Source organism: Lissotriton vulgaris, chromosome 2_1 (assembly GCF_964263255.1).
Source record: "Lissotriton vulgaris chromosome 2_1, aLisVul1.2, whole genome shotgun sequence".
NCBI classification, from domain to species: Eukaryota; Metazoa; Chordata; class Amphibia; order Caudata; family Salamandridae; genus Lissotriton; species Lissotriton vulgaris.
The window spans coordinates 1,954,885,894-1,954,909,100 of NC_141687.1; the positions used below are offsets into that span (position 1 = coordinate 1,954,885,894).

General features: G+C 47.5%; 1 protein-coding gene across 1 annotated transcript in view; it reads right to left on the reverse strand.

Moving 5' to 3' along the window:
- The window catches only part of FANCI (FA complementation group I), a 636,131-nt gene that overhangs the window by 573,322 nt on the left and 39,602 nt on the right, over nt 1-23,207 (reverse strand). The window contains exons 2-3 of the mRNA XM_086958134.1: nt 21,155-21,254; nt 11,558-11,630 (exon numbers count right to left, since the gene is read on the reverse strand). Coding sequence (XP_086814260.1) covers nt 11,558-11,630; nt 21,155-21,238 — 157 coding nt within the window. The 5' untranslated portion in view covers nt 21,239-21,254. The remainder of the gene's footprint in view (nt 1-11,557; nt 11,631-21,154; nt 21,255-23,207) is intronic.

Genomic DNA, 23,207 nt, shown 5'->3' on the forward strand with positions numbered 1-23,207 from the left:
TCTCAGTCAGTCTCTCTCAGTCAGTCCCTCTCAGTCAGTCTCTCTCAGTCAGTCTCTCTCAGTCAGTCTCTCTCAGTCAGTCTCTCTCAATTGTTCAGTCTTTCTCTTAGTCAGTCAGTCAGTGAGTTAGATATATTAAATCTGAACTTACCCATATATAATTAACCCCACAATATTCTGGGAGTGTATATTTAGGGTGCAATATTTTTGCACAATAATATTTATTTTTAATATTCTGGTACTATATCCTGCCCTGAGCTTAATGTGCAAATGAATAAGTGCCAGGACCCAAAGGTTATTTAAGAAGCCAACTACCCACACTATCAGAGGTCGGGGTGCACAATACCAAGGCTGCAAAATTCCACCTCAGGCCTCTTTAATCTTCCCCAGACAGTCCCTGCCTCTTTATCTCACTCTTGTCGCTTTTATTTCCATTGCTGCTTCCTCCCTCTGCTACTATTTCTGTCTTTTTCTTCCTCCTTTTTCTCTCCCTTTGTGCTTTTCTCTCGTTTGCATCAAAATCTGTTAAGGTAAAAAGAAGTACGGGTCCCAAAAATGAATGCTAGTGGTCCCGACCTACACCCACCGGCTCAAATTAAGCACTAAATTCTTCCCTAAGGAGCTTCTCATCAAACACCGCCAGGAGCCTCCCTGGGCCAAGGTTTCTACGAACCATACAGACAGTACCCGATAACCTGCAGCCACACATACATTTTTTTTTTTTTGCAGATTTATGTAGCGCGAACTCGACCCAAAGATATTGGAAAGCTTTACATCAGCACCAGTTACGTTACACAAGGACACATAAAGAGGGGGCACCTGTTCACCCATTCCACAGCATGATGTCTAAGGATTGTTTTACAAGGAACATTTTTCAAAACAAAATGGAAATTAACAAGATTTATTAAAAAGATGTATGTCCCTCCTAATTGCAAGGCGTTGCTTTTCTGAACATGTAACTCACCAAATCTATTTCAAATGTATTTTATCTGAATCAAACTGCATTTTTATACACTGTAATGATTTTAAGTAATCGCACAGTTTATCAATAAAATATAACACTGGCAAATATTTCAAATGCCTCTGAAAATGACACACAGGAAGTGCCTGGGGGCTGCGGGTTAATTGCTATACAAAAATAAACGAACAAAAGACCATCTCTAACGCCAGCACTTGTGCAGCCACTGGGTGCTGCGACGGGTAGATGTTATTTCCAGAATCCAAAAGTGCACAAGTGTAATCCTTGATGCTGTGCGTGGCGCGTTATCACCTTTCACAGCCCATTTGCTGGTAGGCCGCAGGCACTACAGGGCAGCCCTCCTCTGTCCTGTCACCTTCTGCACACACCACAGGGGGCTGGCGACCAGGGGCAGCTTCTGGAAGAGTCCAAATGGGAAGGTGGCAGGGGTCAAAAGAGGGATTTAATTAACAGCTCAGTCTGGATCTGAGTACGCGCTGCTGCAACCGGCGGTGTTTGCTCACATTCTTTAAAAACAAAAAAAACGCAGGTACAGTGTGTGCAAGGTCTGCGGGCCGACAAGGAAGGCTTGCCGGGCTGCTGGCGGCCCGCGGGCCGTACTATGAGTATCCGTGCCCTAGATAGACACACACAATGGGAGCTTAGGTGTGACATGATGGGTCATCCTGGGAGGATAGGAAGGAAGAGCTAATTACAGCCTCACACTTGTACCTAAATAGGCTGTGATCTGTCCTTACACTGAGAGCTGCATACCCCCATGTAGTGAGTCTGGAGCCACCGCAGCAAGGGAGGACCTCTCTGCACTACAAAGGCACTTCTTTGACGTCTCCCCCCCAGTTCAAAGACACCACTGGGTAGAAGAACCAGACTCAGACCCCACCATTTCTGGACTTGTGGATACCCTGCCAAGAAAATGGGCTCCTGTGCTACTGAAGGGGTGCCAACGTGCTAGACTGCTGCTTTGAAAGAACTGCTTTCTTGCTGTTGTGGACCTGCTGCCCTCCTTGGCTGGGTGAGAAAAACTGGACCTCCATCACTTGTCTCCAGAAGCTAGAACAACTCCAAGAGATAGTGGTCTGCCTTCCTGATCTGAAGTCCCAGAGACATAACAGACTTTCAACCACCCTGCTCCTTTGCTCCAACGGAACAGTCGTATCACTTCTGCTGTGGGAGCAGAATCAAAGCATTGCCACTGTTGCAGGAAGAGAACCAGTGCATCTTCCTCAGAATCAGCGCATTGCCCTCGGAACCAATGCATCTTCTACTGCAGGAGCAGAGTCAACACATTTCCTTTTGAACCAGCGCATCACCTTCAGAACCGATGCATCGCTGCTGTTGAGTGGAGAAAATCGATGCTTCACCTCTGCTGCTAGGAGAAAATGTACTCATCTCCTCTGTTGCGGGATCAACACCGACACATCGCCTCGGTTTCACCCCACATATTTGTTGACGCAACCAGGATTAAGGTACTTTCATTCAACGGGCCTCACAGGGGTCTTTGTATCTGGCCCACACTCCATCGTGGTCGGCCTGAACTTGTTACTTTGTCCTAGTCCGGCACGACCAGATATCTCAAAAAGGTGCTTATTGCGTTTAAATGCTGTTTTACAGTATATTGTTTAAAAATGTGTATCTCGAGTTCTACTTATTGGATTTTTTGTCGTTTTGGTCTCGTTTAATTTATTACATTAAGATCTATTTTTCTAATGGTGTGGAATCTTTTTGTATGGTGCTTTCACTGTTTTACTGTTTGAAATGTTGCACACATACTTTATGCATTGCTTCTTTAAGCCTGACTGTCCTGTGCCAAGCTACCAAAGGGTGAGCACAGGTCAATTTAGGGTGTGTTTGCAATTTACCCTGACTAGGATAATGGTTACTGCTTGACCAGGGCTTGAACCAGTCAACCAGGAATCCAATTTCAAACTAAGTTAAATTACACAACCTGCATGGTATGCAGGAACACACCAAGAATATGTTGTGTGGATAACAGTCTTTGTCAATGTAAGCATAAAAACAATTGACATCATTTTAAAATGCAATTCTTTGTTTCACTGGATGCTAGTGTACCTCTTTTAGGGCTGGAAAGAGGTAAGTCTGAATTCCTAAAAATCCGAAACATACTTGCTGCTCAAATTTGGATTCCTTGGATACCTTTTCTGGGCCTCTGGGCACACTATTTTGTTGTAGTTTTGGAGGGAGAGGACACACATTTTTGTGAGCTCAATTTGATGCTTTAGATGGACATGAAGAGGAACCCTGTTCCACAACATCAACAGTATGTTAGTGTTGATTGCTAAAAGGAGGCTTGATTCTCAAAAGAAAGGTTCCGATCCATGTACCTTAATACCATGCTTTTTCCATTACCGCACAGGGGGATAGGATTAGAACTCAGTTGCAAAGGACAAAGAGGCAGGATTGCCTTATCAGTTTATCTTCTGGTGATTAAGAACTTGGTTCGGGAACCATTAAGGCACATTATGTTAGCTTTCTTTTAACAGTGGCTTTGTCTCAGTCTGTCTGCAAGTGTGTTGCAATATTTCTCCCTCTTTGTAAGTGGATGAGTGAGTATATGAGTTGCATCCATGCACATTTGGAACAGTAGTTTATGTAGCTAAATTACATCTTTCAAAAGCTGCTTATACATGTTAAAGAGGTGGGCTGAAAGCGCAGTCCCTGTGGGAATGATGGAGGTGTATGCTTAGATAAGAATGTGAAACGATCATATTGACCTACCAGCTGTAATTGAACAAAAAGATCCAAGTCCCTTTTAAAAAGAAGCATAAAATGCTGCCCCAAATGCATATTTACAATTTTGCCACACGTGCCGCAGAATCTATTACATGCTGCATAATCTGCAGATTTTAACTAAAATAATTTTTGTTTCTAGCTCAAACGGTTTAAAAGTTACTAAAAACGCAGCGACATGTGTTGCCACGCAGTGGAAGACCCTTTTTTAAAGGTTAACTGGCCACCTTTCTGTAGCTTTTTGCTTTGTTTGGGTGTTAAACTGGTTATAACTGATGTCCAGACAGTCTTAGCAAGTTTACAAATGACAAAATAATGAAGTCATACTATCCCAAAAGGCGCCACATATTTTGCCTTTTTTTGCTGCATAATTTACTCAATCCTGCTGCATAATTTGGCCTTTGCCCGCCACATACTTCCAGTGGCCCTGACCATAAGGTACTGACAAGGGTGTCGGTCTGTGCTTGTTCCTCCCTGCACCCACCTCCTCCTCCTCCCATCACAATTTTGTATTGACAATCACACTACTGTTGAGATGATGCATTTGTACACACTACTGCACTGATATTGTTGTGTATATTTTATTGAAAAATTAATACAAATATATTTTTGTAAAGGTATTGACAAAGGAAATACTATAATGAATTCTGATGTTCATGAGTGGATGTGAGAAGAAGCTAGTGTGGACAATATGCCTCTCAAGACTAGTCAAAACCTGCAGGATTTTACTTCCTTTATTTCCTTGTGCACTGGAAGCTTGTGTGTTAGCTCGTTCTCAAAGCTATTGAATGTGAAGAGCAGTTAGATGGTTTCTCCAGAAGATCTGTTATTGCATGCCCAAGTCCTCTAACGACTAAGCCTTTTTGGAGTAAGATATTTATTAGCTCAGTGAAGTGTGGTGTTAAGGTGTGGATATGACACTTAATAAATGACACTAAGTATGGTCCCACTGGAATATTGAGTGTATAAATTCCTTCCATCTCTTGATTCATTGTTGACCACAAGGACAAGGAGCTTTGTATCCCAGGTGATGGCACTGCGAAAAAAGAGGATTCTACAAGCAGAGCCAATATGAAACTCTGTACCAGTGGAGCTGAATGACTGAACATCCTTCTTGGTGATGTCTCAATTAATCACATCGCAGGCAACTGGTTTGGACTTCTTCTTAATTATACTGTGTTAAACAACAAACTTCCTTTAAACATCACACCAATTGATGACAACCCCTCATAGGGATTTACACCATATGCAATCAGCCATATCTGCCAACTTTTAGGATCATAGTTGCTGGATCTGGTTGAGTCTCTCGAGTTTAGCTAATGCTGTGCTAAAATGTTAGTATGCGTTATTCTTGCTGCCAGACAGAGAAGGTCTGAAATGCTGCGATGCCGGTGATTTTGGCACAGTGTATTAAAGTTTATATCCCTGCTTGCCTGTGCAGATGGCAGGGATCAATGTATCTCCAAGGCTTCTATGAATGTGGTGAGGTCTATCTTTTTAGAGAATCATTGAAAGATCAGTTCAGGCAAGAGGTCTTCAAGTGTGAGAACTGTCGAAGCCACTCAATAATCTTCACTCTAATAAAACAAGCATTGGCATAGCCAATAGGTCTCGCCTTTGGCACCTTTTAAGTGTTTAACCATGTAGCACATTATTCCATGAGCCGTGCCACCAGGTCTTGAAGAGCTATACAATTGCTGCATACTGTGTACCCTTTATAAGCAGTATCCATATGCAAATGGTCTGATTTAGCACTGTGCCACAAAAAAAATGCTTTTGACAATATTACAATGATCCATCCGTTTTCAGCCCTTTTTCCCAAACACCTCATGATACCTACAAAAGACTGAATGAAGAAAGGCGACACTGGCAAAGGTCCAGCAATATTACCCACCGCCGGGCCCCTCGCAAGCATCCGTGGAAAGGTTATAAAAAGTGCACTTACATTCCGTTTATTAAACTGGAAGAATCCCTACGTCCTTATTGTTTTTGCTGTCACTGGTGGCGTTGGTGTTTAGGAGCATTTGTTTGATATCCACACCATTTATCAACTGCTATGCAAGTTTTGGCTGCTGCAGTCTCATTTCCGTTGTTGGTGTGCTCTAATTTAGAAATGATTTTTATGATGCGGGCGGCAAAATATATCATGTTTGAGTACTGCTGCTGGAAAATGCAAAGAATGATCATTTAGGTCCAGAGATCTGGGTTTCTTTAAATAATGCAGATACATATTATAAGAACACTAACGGAACAAATGGTAAAATTACCAACTGGTGGTAATTTCTAGAAGATTTTTTTCTACGTACAACTGAAATATGTGCCTATGTATGGAAAAAATGGGGCCTGTTTGTGTGCAGCGGGACACGTGTCAACGTGAAACATGTGGATAAAATGAGGGCCTTTTGTTGTGCAGCGTTAGTCTATTATTGATTTTTAAAGGGGCACATGCACAATCATTGCAAAAGCTATAATCACGCAATAGTTATGCCAACTCACATTAGCTTTATGGCGCACTCCACACGGAGGTGACCTGTGTCAAATCCAAGCAGTATTTTCTGTCCTTAGTACTGGCTTTAGGGTAAACTAGCTAATTTTAATAGTAATGATATAGCCTGCATTCAAGCTGGGGATGCGATCACTGGTCACTGCATATGCCCAGGACATTAAGGCCCGTCCAATAACAATGACCTCATGAATACGCGCACGTCCTTTATTAATAATTATCGCAGCGTGCTGTGCTGCTCCTGGCAGAGTAATTCTTATAGCATGTGTATAGTGCTTTGAAACCCTAACTATATGCCGAAGTGTATTAGTGGTCGAACAGCACCCTGCACTGTGAGAAGTGTCTGCTTGTAGGACTCTTGCAATTATATTGAGGTCTGTGAAAGAAGTGATTTGGTGTGATGTTAGAGTGGCCAAACTGGGCACTTATCTCGTCTTAGCCCAGGTAGGGTCTCCCGAAGAAGAGGTAACCCTTGCATCCTTTAGCTCCTGTCAACAACCCTGTCCAACCCACTGCACCTCTGATGCTCACCCATCGCACTCAGATTACCTCTGGCGACCCGTTAGGTGGCAGGCCACCCAGCTCCACCTTGCGTTCGGTGCGCAGCAGAGAGGTGAGGACTGCGTCCAGGCGGCTCTGCAGGGTATCCTCGGGAGCCGGGCGGTACCAGAAAGCGACCAGCAGAACCAACGCGGGCTTAAGCCCCCCACACAGCAGCTTTGGAGGAGTGGCCATCATTAGCAGCCTCAGAAGCCTCGGCAACACCAAACTACTACTCCTGCCCGGAGCTTGCGCCGCCGTCCTTTCCGGGGAGGAGCCTGACACCGACACGGAAGTAACAGCCGTATACACAGTTTAACATGCATCCCGACCCACACCCGTGTGTGCCCGCCTCGCAGTGAGGCGGTACCCGCTAGCAATGCTCAGGACTGCGTTGGTGGATCCTGGGCGTGGTGGGTGCAGGGCAACAGCAGTGACTGTGCAGTGGTGCGGACATCTGGAATGCTCCCACGCAAGCAGAGATGGTAAATTAACTATAGCACCAAGGCTGTTGCTGGCTAAAGTGTAATCTGTAGGCTGGCGAAAGCGCCTGGGCCTGATGGCTTCCCCGCGAGCTTCTATAAGACGTTCTGTGGGCAGTAGCACCCCTCCTGACGGCTCTTTTTAACTCCTTTTCGGAACCGGGCGCGATCACCGGGGACCTGCTGGATGCTACTATCTCGGTCATTCCCCCACCAGGGAAGGATCGCTCACAGTGTGGGGCGTACTGCCCCATATCGCTCCTTAATGTTGATCTTAAACTCTATACAAGCATTCTTGCGGCACGAGCACTCAGCAACCAGGTACGCCCTATGGCTGACAGGTGCCTACTGCCGTATGAATACTGGCTGATCACACACCACTCCGACAAAAAACTCATCTCTGAGCTCTACCGTATGTTACAAGACAAGTACACGCACGTATACAGTGCCGGGAAGGGTCGTTGGGAGAGGGAGTTGGGACGGACACTTAGCCACAAGGAGTGGGAGGGCATCTACTACAGGGCGCGGCATTCAGCATATCATATGGGACTTACGGACACACTCACTAAACTTGCAATTTTCTGGTACTACACACCTGAATGTGTTTGAGATTCAACCCCATGGAAGATACTTGAATTACCAGATGCATGCACACTGAAGAAATATTTTTTGTGTTAGGCTTGTCAGAAGGTCATGCATGCCCTGGGGCCAAAAACCTAATGCGGGGAACACTGGACACTTCTTAAATTTGTGCTAGGTTTCTTAAACACTTGTTTCTTAGCATTAAAAATAATGATCTACAGGGAAAGAAAAACAAGCATTGGCATAGCCAACAGGTCTCGCTTTTGGGACCTTATAAGTGTTATGACATGTAACAGTGGATGTTGTTGCACGCAGGATATTGTGCTGCATAACTAAATACTTATAAGGCCCCAAAGGCGAGACCTATTGGCTATGCCAATGCTTGTTACACTTATATGCATAATATAGTTCTTAACAGGGCTTTTGCCCACCTCCCTTCATCCATTGGTCTGCTGTTGTCATTCAAGTTTTACTTCCACCCACTACAGCATGCCGCATGGGGCAATGTATCAGCCTACTACAGCCTCTGGTTAAATTCACTTTGAGTGACTGCATTTGGCTCTCTCACCATTAAAACATCCGCACGCAAAATAGTTCCCTTCAGCTCAGGTGTTTTTATGTTTAAAGCCTGTGGTGAAAGTACGACCTTTCTACCAGATGTGAACACAGGACACATTTCATGTTTTATCAGTTCCTGTGTCTGCCAAAATGGTTGTAAATTCCTTTTGAAGTGTCCTTTGTTATTTCACAGCATAATAGATTGCATCCATTTGAAACTGTTCAGTATCAAGTTATTCTCTTTTTACTATGCATGCAGAACAGCAAACGAAAGCTTCAATATTATCCATAAGTTCTCTCACAAAAAAAATGAATTCATAAGCTGACAATTCTTTAGAAAACATTTATTCTGGACTCAATTTCAGCAATGGCTTTTTAATAACCTTTGCCCAGGAAGACAATCAGTCTTTATCATGATTAACTTACAGGACTTGCAACAGTTTATATTTTTATTTTCTTCCTTTATTTCTTTTACTTTCTTTCCTTTTTTCTTCAATATTTCTTTCCCTTCTCTTTACACCTTTCTATATATACATCTATCCATCTTTCTTCCCTTCTGTTCCTTTCTTTCCTACTTTATTGCATTTGTTTTCCTTCCTTCTTGCTTCCCTTCTTTCATCCTTGCTTTCTTGCTTGCTTTCCTTATTTCTTGCTTTCCTTCCTTTTTTCCTGCTTTCTTTCTCAAAGGTAAGAGACTGGCAGCCAATGGCAGATCAATTAGCTTTTTTAGGCCTGTGTTAGCCAAGAGCATTTGATTTTAGTAAATGTAAGTTTACAGGCTTCGTTACATTTATGGTTTACATCCACACTTCATCCATTGGTCTGTGGTTGTGTCATTCACATTTTTCTTCAACCCACTCAAGCATGCATCAATGGGCCATGAGCCAGCCCACTTCAGCCGTTGGCTAACTTTACAATCGGTTACAGCATGCTTCCCTTTCACAATTAGCACATCCAAGTAGTTCCCTTCCGTGCCAGAGTATTATAGTAATGTGTGTTTTAAGACAAAAATAATTTTTTTCTTTAGTCAATTTTTTTCTTTTTGGCAGATTGACGAACACTCAGCAGATTCCCGAAAAATAAAGTTTTGCAAAAACCATAATAAGCACAGATGACCATTCTCCATAATAAAGTACTTCTAAACAATTTGACCTAATGCTTCTTTTACCAATATTCTGAATCCCACAATCAACATATAAAACTGTTTTCAGTCATTTAGAAACTGTGGATATGTGAAAATTGATTCTAGCATGTGTAAACCATATGCGAATGTGCCCTACAAACATGCTAGCTGGGATCCCCTTTCATGTACATAGCCATTTCTGCAATTTTCTCAGTATCTTCTACTCTAAAGGTCAACAATTGATGCAACAGCAAACTCACATGATATACCCCTCCATGAGCTCCAGCTCAAACAAATGTATTCTTGGTTTTCCAGATAAAGCCATGATCACCAGGCCAAGTATCAACAGCACCTGATCAATTCCCAATCTGCGAAAGAACGACCCTTCCATAATATGAAACAGTAAATCAGACAAACAAGCATTTGCAATGCATTAGGTCTAGCATTTACAAGAGTTTAAGCTATTGGCATTGTAAATGACAATGCCTATTATTTTTGTTTTTTAAAACACATTAGGCAATGATAGGCCTCTTCAGAGTACAAACAATCTTAATGAGGCAAGCAACCCTGCAGCAAGACCTCCAGCTTTAGTTCCTCGATCTCTGCTTTCACTCCCAAGATCTGGAACGACATACCCTTGGCTCTGAGGCTGGATGCCTCAAAAACCTTCAACGCACTGCTGCTAATCAATCTATGGAGACCCTGAAGAAATGTTCCTTTATCTCCAACCTCTGTCTCCTATTGTGTTGAGCAGCACCAACATTGCAAAACGGCGTACCCAGTTGAGATAGTCTAACGTGATTTCCAATTTTTCAACGCTATGAAGCGGTTTTATACTACTTACTAACTGACATACGTGTCTTGCCGTACAAATGTTTGCCCTCTCCCTCAACATGTAATCACTGACGATGTCCTCGCTATGCTAAACACCAAACGCATTATTAAACAAGACGTGCGCGTGACGAAACCTGCCGTGGGGCGGGACTTCCGTTTCCTGCTGAAAGCTCGCGCCCACCGAGTGGCTGGCCAGGAGAGGAGCAGTGGTGACGCGGGGCTCCCATGCTCGAGGGAGAGCCCCGCAGTGGCGGCTGAAGTCCGGAGTTGCGCCGATGCAGTAACTGGGGCTTAGTTGTAGTGGGGATGGCGGCTGGGGTGGGGGGGGGGGGGGGGGGGAGTGGGAGGTGTGTGCGCGTGTAGCTGTGTGTGTGCGCATGTGTAGCTGCGCATGTGTATGTATATGTGTGACTGTGTGTCTGTTTGCTGTGCGTGTGTATATGTGGGGCTGTGTGTCTGTGTAAGTGCGTCCTGATGCATTGTGCCTGTGTGGGTGTTTGTGTGTGTGCGCATGCGTGAGTGTGGCTGTGTCTGCGCGCGAATGTGAGACAGGAGATGTGCACGGCGCCGAGACGTGCGTGCACGCCCACGAGGTCAAATCACCAAGGAAAAGCGGGTGCACATCCCCTGTCCTCATTCCCGGCAAACCCACAACAATAGGTCTTTCGCTGGAGCAGCGCTATGCGCATAATACCAGCGAGACCTAAAAACTGAAACTACTGAAGCACATACCCCTTTGCTGGACGACACTTAAGCAGGGCTGGCCTTGGAACTCGAAGTCCAAAAGTGATCTAATCATGGACCTCCTTAATAAATTACTACAGGGTTTGCAGGTGTAATGTATTTCGTAAATAGGAGTAAAGCATTTCCTAATTGGATTAAAGTTTCTGCTCCACATAGTGTGGAAAAAGTGTAGCCCTATTAAGCAGAAACCAGGAGCAGGATGGAGGGGGAAGTGCTAAAGGGTGGTCATTTAAATGAATGAATATAAAATCTTGTGCTTGTGAACAGGGGAAGAAAGCTCTAACACTCGCACCATAGCTCATTATGATCATATAAAACTAAACAGCATGCTCTGCTCCTCTGAGAGTGTTTGCTGTTAATAGGAAGCGGAGTTTGCTGTGAGACCAATATTGATAGAAACAAATCTTAAAACGAATCCAATATGCACAAAGCATGCAACTCAAGAACATAGCATAATTGATTACCTTTGAGAATACATCTTAAGAGTGCCCCCGTCTCCTTCCCTTTCACAGCATGCCTTGTAACGGCATCTCCAAGCTGAGACAAAATGATTAACATTGGTTTAAAATCATTTTTACAATCGCCCTTAGAAAAATCAAATATGAACCCACAAAATCATATTAAAATTTTACAACATTGTATATACTTAGCATGGAAAACTGGAGAGGAAAACATGCAAGATATTCTCAACAAGGTCTCAGATAAATGACACACAACTGTTTCTTTTCATGAGCGGAATACCAAGAGGTTTGTCAATTTACAAAAGCTCCTCTCCTTGAATAGCTTGATGTACTCCTGGAAATTCAAGGATAGGTTATAACGGCTGGCCATAAATTCATGTTACTCACGTGCATAAAGAGGCTAAATGGTTCACGGGGGGGCGTGGCCAAGATGGCGGCGTGAGCGGACGCGTCCTTCCGAGCTCCCGCCGGCGGCCTTCCACAGCACGGGCTCGGGCCTCACGGAGCCCCTTATCAGCGACCCCAATAGTCAGCCTGGCATCCCCTGTGGCCCGAGAGGTCAGCGGGGGTTGACTTCGAGTGGATGGAGCGAGTACAGCGACCGCAGCCGCGAGGCCTATAGCAAGGACCCGCGCATACATTCCGCGCGAGGCATCGGCTTGATCCACACCTGATTGCTGCTGCGGACCTGCCACATAGCCGCCCAGACAGGGTGGCGAGGGACTGACGCTGGGCCCAGAGGTGAGGAGAGGGGAGCGGCGGCCGCGCATGGAAGGCCTTTCCGAACACGGGGGCTTAGGACGGTGGCTGCGATGCCTGCAGTGCGGCCCGAGGTCGGGATCTGCCTTGGGGGCGGAACGGAAGGCCCGTGAAGTAGCGGCCGGGCTGGGAGCCCGAGGCTTGGGGATAATTCAGGTGAGGTCTGATGCGGAAACGGCGGGCCCGGCCCGCGTACATGCTCTGTGCGAGGTAACAGGCGGGGAGCACGCCTGATTGCTGCGTAGCCGCTCAGACAGGACTGCGGAAGTCAGCCTTTGGCCCCAGTGGTGTAGAGAGGGCCGCGGCGCTCGCACGCAGAGGGCCTGCGCAACTGCTGAGGGCACAAGCATTCTGTGAGGTGGCTGGCCTCGAATAGGGAGTGACTGGCGCGGTAGAAGGCCTGTGGTGGTGGCAGTGAGGTGGGGAAGTAAGCAACAACGGTGCGCACGAACAACTCTGCTGGAGCGGGCCTAGGTGTGGCGCGAAGAGTGGGCCGTAGCGGGAGGCGGAGAAGACACGGACCGTGCCCTGAGCGGGCAGAGCCTGGAGGTGCCCGGACGCGGTGGTCTCGCAACGTGGCCCGAGGGAAAGGTTTTGGCTGGCGCCACCTCTGGAGGCCGTAAGCGGAGGCAAACGGAGCACAAGTTGGCAACCGACACAGCACATCCACAGGTCGGCCTGTAACGGGGTCCTCACAAGGCCGATCGGAGGCGGTGGTGCCCCGGAGACGATACGCGGCCTAGAAGATTTCCACAGCGAGGCGCCTTTTGCCACGGGCGGCCATGATGTCGGGGTCGAGGGTCCGCAAGGATAAGACTGTAAAGGAGATGTTCGCCAAGGCCCAGTCGTCCACTACAGCTAAGGATACATCGGCCACAGGAGCGCGATAGGTTCCGAGCTTGCTGCCGCCGAGTCGCCCTATCACGAAGGCCTTCCTAGAGTCCCTCTTCAAGACTTTGAGGGAGGACATCCACGCCCTCAAAAAAGAATTTTCGGATGAGATCCGAGCTGTGTGGACGGACATGGATGGCATTGGCGAACGGGTGGCGGAGCTCGAAACAAAACAAGACAGCCGCGACGTCGAAATGGAGGCGCTGCAGCATGAGATTATAAGACTACATGACCAACAGGTGGACCTACAATCGCACCTTGAGGACCTTGAAAACCGTTCCCGGCGACATAACATACGAATTCGGGGAGTGGCGCGGTCGGACGAAGTCAAGGATCTTTTTAAATTTACCAGGGAGCTCTTCAACCATATCCTGGGTCGCCCCGCGGAGGCAGCGCTGACGATCGACAGGGCGTATAGGGTCGGGCCCCAGCAAGCCAGGGTGGCCTTCCCCGCAGACATCTTGGTCTGTATAGAGGATTTCCGCACTAAAGAAGACATCCTCCAAAAGGCGAGGCAGATGCATCCCATCTCTTTTCGCGGCCACTCGCCGACCCTTTTTCAGGACCTATCAGCGCTCACTTTGCAGAAGCGCCAATGCTTCAAGCCGGTCACGAGCTACCTTCAAGCAACAAGCTATACCTTATAAATGGGGCCACCCATTTCGGATCATGTTCAAATTGGACAATAAGCTTTACCAGCTCCGCTCTCTGAAAGAAGCTTGTCAGGTCATCGGCATCGTCCCGCCGAAGGAGGAGGAAGATCAGGCAGCGCGCCCCGGGGTCACAGGAGCATCGTCAGCCCAATGGCGTCAACAGCAGGGACGACGCCGAGTCAAGAAACCCCCGAAGACGGAGATCGAAGATGGTCAGAGCGCGGCGTTTGAAGCAGTAGCAGTGGACTTAACCTCCCAGCAGCCGGGATGAACACTCATTCAGAGCCTTGTGTGCCTGGGGTCTACTGTGTCCCTTTGAGGGGTCGGCGGTGGGGGGAGAAGGAGGAAGGACTGGACTTGATATACCCCGTAATACCTTTCGACCAATCATCTGTGAGAGATGATGGACACTTGTCTAGTTTTCTATTTTTTCATATTCAATTTCATGGTTAAGTGGGTGTGGGGGTGGGGGAAGGGAGAGCGGAAGGCAGGGGGTAGGGGAGAGAGGAGGGAGGGGACAGGTTGGTTGCGGGAAGAGGGGTGGCGGGGTTTTAGATACAGGTTTGGGTGGGTGTGTGAATTGAGGGAAGATTGTAATTGTAATTGTAATTGTAACGGTATTTGTAGAGCGCGGTTGCTGCCCGTGGGCGTCCAAGCGCTGAGCTGACCAGAAAGTGACGGAGGGGGTGCTAGGGTACAGAGGGTTTGTCAAACAGCCATGTTTTTAGGTTTTTGCGGAATGAAAGAAGATCTGAGTTGGACCGGAGTGAAAGGGGAAGGTCATTCCAGAGCCTGGCGGTATTCAGCGAGAACAGTCTTCCCCCGGCTCTGGCTCGCTTTACTCTGGGAATGACGGCAAGGAAGGCCTCCTTTGATCGCAGGTTCCTATTGGGATGGTAGGGGGTGACAAGATTTCTGTTGATCGCTGGGCTTGTGTTCCAGAAGGTGCGATGCGCCAGGCACAGTGCTTTGAAGGCTACTCTCTGCCTCACTGGCAGCCAGTGGAGATTTTTTAGAGCAGGTTTAGCAGACTGAGTGCGCGGGATTTCCAGCAGGGAACGTGCTGCACAGTTTTGAACAACCTGTAGTTTTCGGAGTGTAAACTCAGGTGCCCCCATGTATAGGGCATTGTTTGAGTCAAGGCGGGACTGGATTAGCCCCTGGACCGCAACCTTTTTAGCTTCTAGCGGCAGCAGCGGAAGAACCTTCCTCAAGGTTCTCAGTAGGCCAAAGCATGTGGCAGATAGTTTTGTGGCCTGGGTGGAGAAGGAAAGTTTGTTATCCAACCACACTCCCAGGCTCTTCACGCTTTCCTTTGGGGTGGGGGGGGACCCAGTGCATTGGGCCACAGGGAGGTGAACGGGACTGGGGAAGGTGGGCCTAGGAGCATGAGCTCCGTCTTATCTCCATTTAACTTAAGGGAGGAGTTGGTCATCCAACCCTTTATGTCCTCTAGGCAGTGTAGCAGATCGGCTGAGGAGTGCCTGCTGTTCTCGGTGGCCAGCGAGACCACAAGCTGGGTGTCGTCGGCGTATGACACGATTTTAATGCCATGCGGTTCGACGACACTTGCCAGCGGCCTCATGTAGACGTTGAACAGCACAGGGCTCAGGGAGGAGCCCTGTGGTACTCCGCAGCTCAGGGGTTTGCTAGTGGATACTGTTACACCGTCGAAGATCTGAAACGACCTCCCAGACAGAAAGGATTCAAACCACCTTAAAGCGTCACCTGAAACTCCGATGTTGTGGAGACGGTCCAGCAAGGTGGAATAGCTGACCGTATCGAAGGCGGCACTTAGATCAAGGAGGATCACTGCCACTGAGCCTCCTTGGTCCAGAATCCTTCTAGTGTCTTCGGTGACTGCTAATAAGGCGGTTTCTGTCCTGTGCTGTGGTCTGAAACCTGTCTAGGATGTGTGTAGCAGCGAGTGGTCCTCCAGGAACTGCACCAGCTGTGCATTTATGTGCTTCTCTAGCACCTTGCTCGTCCATGGAAGAAGTGAGATGGGGCGGTAACTTGACAGGTCGTTTGGGTCTAGGCTTGGTTTTTTTAGCAGCGCCCGTACCATGGCCTGCTTCCAGGCTGTAGGGACAGAGCATGCAGAAATGGACGTGTTCAGGAGATCCAAGATTACAGGCAGGGTGGCTTTACTTGCCTGCATCAGGATGTCTGGAGGGGCAGGGTCACGGGGAGATCCTGACTTGACCGAACGGGCCACTTTACTTAAAGTGTCGAGGTCGAGGGGGAGAAAGTGCTCGAGCGACGGCTGGCCTGGACGAGGAAGTGGTCTGAGGAAAAGTGGTTTGATCGCTTCCGGGGGAGTGGCTGCCGGTGGGAAGGTGGAATACATTTTTAAAACTTTGTCATCGAAGAAATCTGCAAGCTTGTTGCATTGCTCCTGGGTTTTGATAGGGGGGGTAGCCGTAGTGGCACTAGAGCATTGTTTTATGATTTGGAAGATTTCCTTGGGTTTAGATTTTGCTCCCAATATTTTCTCAGAGAAATAGGTGGCCTGGGCTGCTCTGATCCCTTCTTTATATACCTTAATGGCCTCTTTATAGGAGGTCTTTTTTTCTGGGAGGAAATCTAGGCGCCATGCTCTCTCGCGTTGTCTGCAGGTGCGTTTAGGCTGGGGGAAGGGGCGAGGAAGGGGTTTGTAGGGAGGGGCGGGAGGGGTTCCAGGTCCTAGAGTATCCATTGAGGGTTGATGATGCGAGTCTCCAGAGTATAGCAGGAGGGCACAAAGGGTCCCGCTACAGGCCAGAAAGTGGGCAACCCAGGAGAAGCCTTACCGCGACGATAGTAGGTTTCAGGAGTATTGAGCGGTCAAGGGTAGGGATGAGTCATGCCACCTACTGAACTGCGAAATTCTCTCAGTGAATGTTAGGGGGCTCAATAACCCAGTCAAACGCAAGGCAGTCCTCTCTTGCTTAGAACTCACGAAGGCTGATATACTTCTCCTACAGGAGACGCACTTACTGCAAAAGGACTATTCAAGGATGAAGGCACGCTGCTTTCCACAGCAATTTTTCTCGTCGGCCTCGAGTAAAACAGCCGGGGTGGTGATAATGGTATCGCAGCGCTTCAGAGGGAGGGTACTACAGAAGGGAGCGGAGATAAGGGGGAGGCTGCTATCCTACCGTTTTTCCATGGGTGGGTCTCAATTTACAATTTGCTCGGTCTATGCTCCCAACAAGGGGCAGGAAAAGTTCTTTCACCTAGCGCTAAGCGAAGTGGCGGCCTCCACAGACAGACATATTCTTATAGGCGGGGACCTTAACCTAGTACTAGATAACACCATGGACAGATCAACGCAGCGCACCACACAGGCGGGAACCCTCTCCAGTGGGGGGTTGGCTAGGCTGGGGAAGCTGGGTATGGTGGATCTGTGGCGCAGCTTTCATCCGGGTACTAAAGCATACTCATACTACTCGAACGCACATCGCACTTACGCGATTACTTTCTAGCTTCCACCTCCCATCGGGCCTTGACGTCCACTGTTGACATAGGTGCAGCATCCCTTTCCGACCATGCCCCGATCTCTGTGACGTTCATTTCCCCCCCGGTGACGCGACCCACGCGCTTCTGGAGACTACGCGACACATTGCTACACCGCAAGGACATAGTTGAGAAAATATTAGGAACAATCAAGGACTACTTGCACCACAATAGCATCTCTGACACCTTGCCGGCTACACATTGGGCAGCCCTTAAGGCAGTTTTACGGGGCGAGTTTATATCGGTCTCATTAGCTGAGAATAAGGTAAGAGCGGATAAAAGAGACGAGCTTACATAGAAGGTTAAGGAGTTTGAATGCATGCATCAGAGGACGTGCGCCCTCAGGGTCAGGAAGCAGTTGAGCGCGCTGGATCAGGACAGGGCGGAGTTTGCAGCTTTGAGGGTGCGACATATGTACTATACCGGGGGGGGGGTCGATGTGGACGTTTACTGGGCCGAGCGCTAAGGGAAACGTGGCAACGCCACACGGTAAAGGAAATTAGAAAACAGGATGGAAGTCTAGCAACGGAAGATGCGGAGATCGCGGCAGTATTTAGCGACTTCTATACTTCCCTATATGCCGGGGCCTCACTGGACCTTGCGGCGGGTGACGCATTCCTGGCGTCATCCCCGCTTCCGGTTCTTACACAGGATCAGGCTGAGCTCTTAGAACGCAGCATTAGACCTGAGGAAGTCATTTCAGCCATTTCCAAGCTTAAACTTGGGAAAGCACCGGGCCCTGACGTCTTCACAGCCATCTTCTATAAGACGTTCTGCTCCCAGGTGGCTACCCTGCTTACTACTCTCTTCAACTCCTTTTCAGAGCCGGGCTCGATTCCGAGGGACTTACTAGACGCAACCATCTCAGTTATCCCCAAACCGGGAAAAGACCACTTAAATGCGAAGCCTATCGGCCCATATCGCTACTTAACGTAGACCTAAAACTGTATACGAACATATTGGCGGCAAGGCTTGCCCCGCTTATGCCGGGATTGATTGCTCCGGACAAAGCAGGATTCATCCCGGAGCGGCAAACTGTGGACAATACCAAGAGGGCGCTGCACTTAATAGAAAAGGCCACGCGAACGAAGGGGGAATATATGATGCTCGCGATCGACGCAGAGAAAGCGTTCGACCGGGTCCACTGGCCATATCTGGAGCAAGTCCTGGTTAAGGCCGGGATGGGGGACAGATTCCGCACTTGGATACTGAATTGTTACTCAGGGCCCTGGGCGACGGTGCGTGTCAATGGTTGCTCCTCACCAAGCTTTTCCATTGAACAGGGTACGAGACAGGGGTGCCCGTTGTCGCCCCTTCTCTTTGCCCTCTACATGGACCCGCTGGCGCAGGCCATGAGACTCGCCCCCACAGTCCACGGAATTAAGATCGGAGCATATAAGCATACCATCAGTTTATATGCCGACGATGTCCTCTTGTCGCTATCCTCCCCCAGAGGGTCCCTGCCGGCTTGTGTCGACATTCTTGACGCTTTTGCGGAGGTGGCATGCTTTAAGGTTAACATGTGCAAATCTGAGGCGCTAGACCTCTCGTTAACAGCGCCCACCCGAGACTACCTGCAGGGACTCCCCCTTTCCTTGGGCTTTGGAGGCCATTCCTTATCTAGGAATTCAGCTGGCGGCCACATTACAGGGCACGGTTCGTCTCAACTATGCTCGGCTCCGGCAGACGGTCCGGTTGGAGCTGGGTAGATGGAGACATCTCCCGCTATCTTAGCTGGGCAAAGTGGCGGCTATTAAAATGACGATCCTGCCACAAGTCCTTTACATGTTTCGCGCCATCCCTATGAAACCCCCGGAGGGCTGGATTCGCCAGACCCAATGTGAACTGGTGCAGTTCATATGGAACGGAAGGCGGGCGAGGATGAAACTTCGATTGGCAATGCTGCCTCCTGAGAGTGGTGGACTGGGGCTGCCAGATTTGTTGTTATATTATTAAGCGGCGCAGCTACGAACATTAGTGGAATGGAGCAGGTGGGAGTCTGAGAAGCACTGGCTCTTTCAGGACCAGGCAGTGGCGGGCCGCACGCTTCAAGAGGTTCCCTTCCTGCGAAGGCAGCACCGACCCCCCAATCTCTATGCTTCGCATATTACAAGGACCCCGCTGGAAGTGTGGGATCTCGTGAATATTACGCATGAGTTGTTGTCCTTCCCATCACCGCTGACGCCCATACTGAATAACCCGGATTTTGGTCCCGACCAAGAGACAGCGGCCTTTGTCCGGTGGAGCCCGGCGGGATGTAGGGTCCTATTCCACTTGTACACAGCGGAAGGAGTCATCCCTTTTGATGCCTTCCGGCGAGAATTTGACATGCCCGAGGAGGAACGGCTCCGATATCTCCAGGTGCGACATTGGGCGCTTCATGGGCAGATTAGAGGAGGGGCTGACCGCAGACTCAGTGCGTACGAATACTAGTTGATCACGAGGAAAACGGATCGAAAGCTCATATCGGATTTATACCGCATGCTGTTAGGCAGATTTACACACATCTACAACTCAGGGAGGGCACGGTGGTGAGAGACCTGGGACACACGCTCAGCAATAAAGAGTGGGAGGGCATTTGTTACCGGGCTCGACACTCTGCCTACTACAAGGGCTTGACTGACACCCTCATTAAAATCACCACGTATTGGTACTACACCCCGGAGAGGCTTACTGAGATTAATCGCACGCGAGATGTGTCCTGTTGGCGTGGGTGTGGAGAGAGGGGTAGGTTGGTTCACCTTCTATGGGACTGTACTCATCTGCAGGAATATTGGAAGCTAGTTTTAGACGAGGTGGGCTCACACTTTGACATGGCACTCCCAAGATTTCCTGCCTACGTGTTGCTAGGCCTGCCCAATCCCATTACTTATCCGTAGCGTGCCCGCCGGGGTCGATTGATGGCCATAGCTCTGGGTTCCACGCTGCAGAACATCCTAGCTCATTGGCGTACCACACACATCCCCACTTTTCAGGGTTGGTTACATCGTCTCTGGAACGTTTTGGGGATGGAGAAGATCTCCCTGATTGCAAAGGGGGAAGGAGACAAATACCCAGACTTGTGGCAGCCCTTCTTAGCACTATTGGCCACGGAATTTAGGGAAGTGACCTGTCCTAGATACCTACGCCTATTGAGACTATCGCAGGGTGAAGACTCGGGGACATCCCGTTAGATGATAAAGCAGAGGCAGGAGGATACTGGACCTGGAACAGGGGTGGTGGGTGAGTAATAAAGGAGATGGCGGGGTTTCGGGGAAGGGGGTTTGGTTGTTGTTTTTGTGTTTGGATATTCACATGCTTCTTCAGACAGACCTTTCAACTGCGGCAGTAGGCCCGTAGCGATGTTGTACCTGCTTAGCGCTACTGTCAGTCCTCTTTTTGCGTGGCCAGTGCCATGGTCCACTGACCACCGTCATAGTCATATATTGCATGGACTACTGCTTGTGTATGTCATTTTATGTCAATAAACAGATTTAATACTAAATGGTTCACTGCTATGGAGTGTACATTTGAAGCCAAGATTGTGAGTTTTGAAAAAGGAGACAGAATGGTGAACGTAGTCACAAAAACAAACGTTTTGCAAAGGTGTTCTTTATGAGGCAAAATGATGCTTGAAAACGAGAAGATAGTGAAAATGAGGCCAATGCAGAAAGGGTAAAGCAAGCGAGGGCAAAAGACGGAATCAGAAGTAAATATAAAGAGACAGAAATGCTGAACAATAGCATTCACTTGTGGTTATTGAATGATAATTTGTCTTTCTTTTCTGGTGAGGGGAAGATGTTATTTAGAATGATCTTACCTCTTTTTCGTTAACGCTCTTCAGATAACTCTGTAGTGCTGCAGTGTTTTCCTCTGCACCTAGCGACAATATTTTCTGTTCCATTATAAGGCACTGAATGCTGCAAGAATGGAAGAAAAAAGGACAATCAATGATGAAACTCCAAGGTTGGGTAATCCACAAACCTGTATTACAATACTTAAAATTCAAAGCTTGAGTTCAAGAACCAGACAGTCTCCCTGCCTCCCTCATAGTCGGGGCGAGAGAAAAAATGCAACATTTATCCTTAGCCTCAGGCTTGTATATTATAGCGTCTGGTACGAAATGCAAGCCAAATTCTTCAGATTGTATAGAATGGAGGAATTTTCCCCATGCAAATTACTGCTCCCATTACTGAAAGGATTTCCCTATTGTAAATCTGACAAACAAAAATGTAAAATGTTTAAAGGGGGCCGCCAACTCCTTAAAATAGCAAGCAATTGCTTCAACCCGGCCGGCCTTTTTTTTTTTTAACATGTTGACTTCTTTATAGCCCCGAGGACTCATTAATGGAATCCAGGGACCGCAACGGAGTCATTATTGGAAGGAATGCCTAGCCTAAGTAATTTCTATGATTTTCTCCTTAAAACAATACACAAAAACAGAAAAACAAATATACACCAAACAAATGCTCAAATCCTGAAATATTATGTGTCATTCACACTCAAATATAGAAAAAGTTTTCACATTTACAATGTAGCTTCCAAATTTCTTTATACATTATTACATTACATTGATTCATTTTATTATTTAATGTTGTAAACAGTTGCGGACCCTCAGAGTAGGCCTCACGGACCTCCAGGAGAGCTGGAACAATAGCTTAAGAACCATTGCTCTAGGCGAACTCAGAAAGGGGAAGGTGTGGGGGTGGGGAGCAATTACCGATGGGGACAACACAGGGGGGGGGATTCTGGGGAGAGGGAGGTGGGGGCAACACGTTTATTCTGGACTTAATTCCAACAATGGCTCCTTAATCAACTTAGCCCAGGAAGAACATCAGCCTTTATCATGTTTAATTTGCAGTACCAGTAACGCTTTTTTTATGTACTTCTTTTCTTCTTTCCTTGTTCCTTTCCGACCTTCTTTCCTTCTTTCTATCTTGCTTCCTTTCCTTGTTTCTTGCTTCTTTTCCTTTCTTGCTTCCTTCTTTCCAACTTACATTCATTTTTTTCCATCTTTCTTGCCTTCTTTATTTCCTGCTTTTGTTCCTTCTTTCTTTCTTGCTTTTCATTCATCCTTTTTTAGGTCGAGCCTAGACAGCACTTGCGCTGTCTGGAAGATCTGTTGTATGAACTTTGTGACATCTGGAAATCAGCCCTTGGACTTATCTGCTTTTCGCCTTTGCTTAGGGACTTTTTTTCTGTTCATCTGCCTCTAGTCAACAGTCTAGATAAAAAACGACCAGTAGAGGTCAGGAAAATACCAAGATTGTTTTCTGCTTGTTCAACTACCTCTCATTAACTGTCTTGATAGAAAACGACCAGTAGAGGTCAGTTAAATACCAGAATTGCTTTCTGCTTAAGGACTTTCTTTTTATATTTTTCTGGCAACTGCCTCTATTTAACTTTCTTGATAGAAAACGACCAGCAGAGGTCAGTAAAAAACCAGAATCACTTTAGCATTCCCTAGATTGGAGGCCATAGAAATTTGTATTCAACTAGCTCCCGTAGACAAAAATATTTTTTCAAATCTTGTATTTTTAGTGATATGACCATCGAAGGGGCTGATTTTATATTAAAAACAGAGCTTTGGACAATAACATTTCCCGCTGATAGTCAGTATTTTTCTCCATGTGTTCATACCTGGCGTGTTCCGCAGTTTGGTGCTTACATTCCCTCCATGTTAAAGAACAGTAGATGTTTCAGCACCCAGGCTAATGTGCTGCCTAGCTAAATCCATATAAGGTCCCAAAGGCTAGACCGATTGCATTGAAAATGCTTGTTTTGCTTCACTTGCATTGTGCTTGTGAAATCTATTGTATTTCATATAAATCTTAAAAGGGGTCAACATCCCACCCTTACTTTTCATTTGAGCA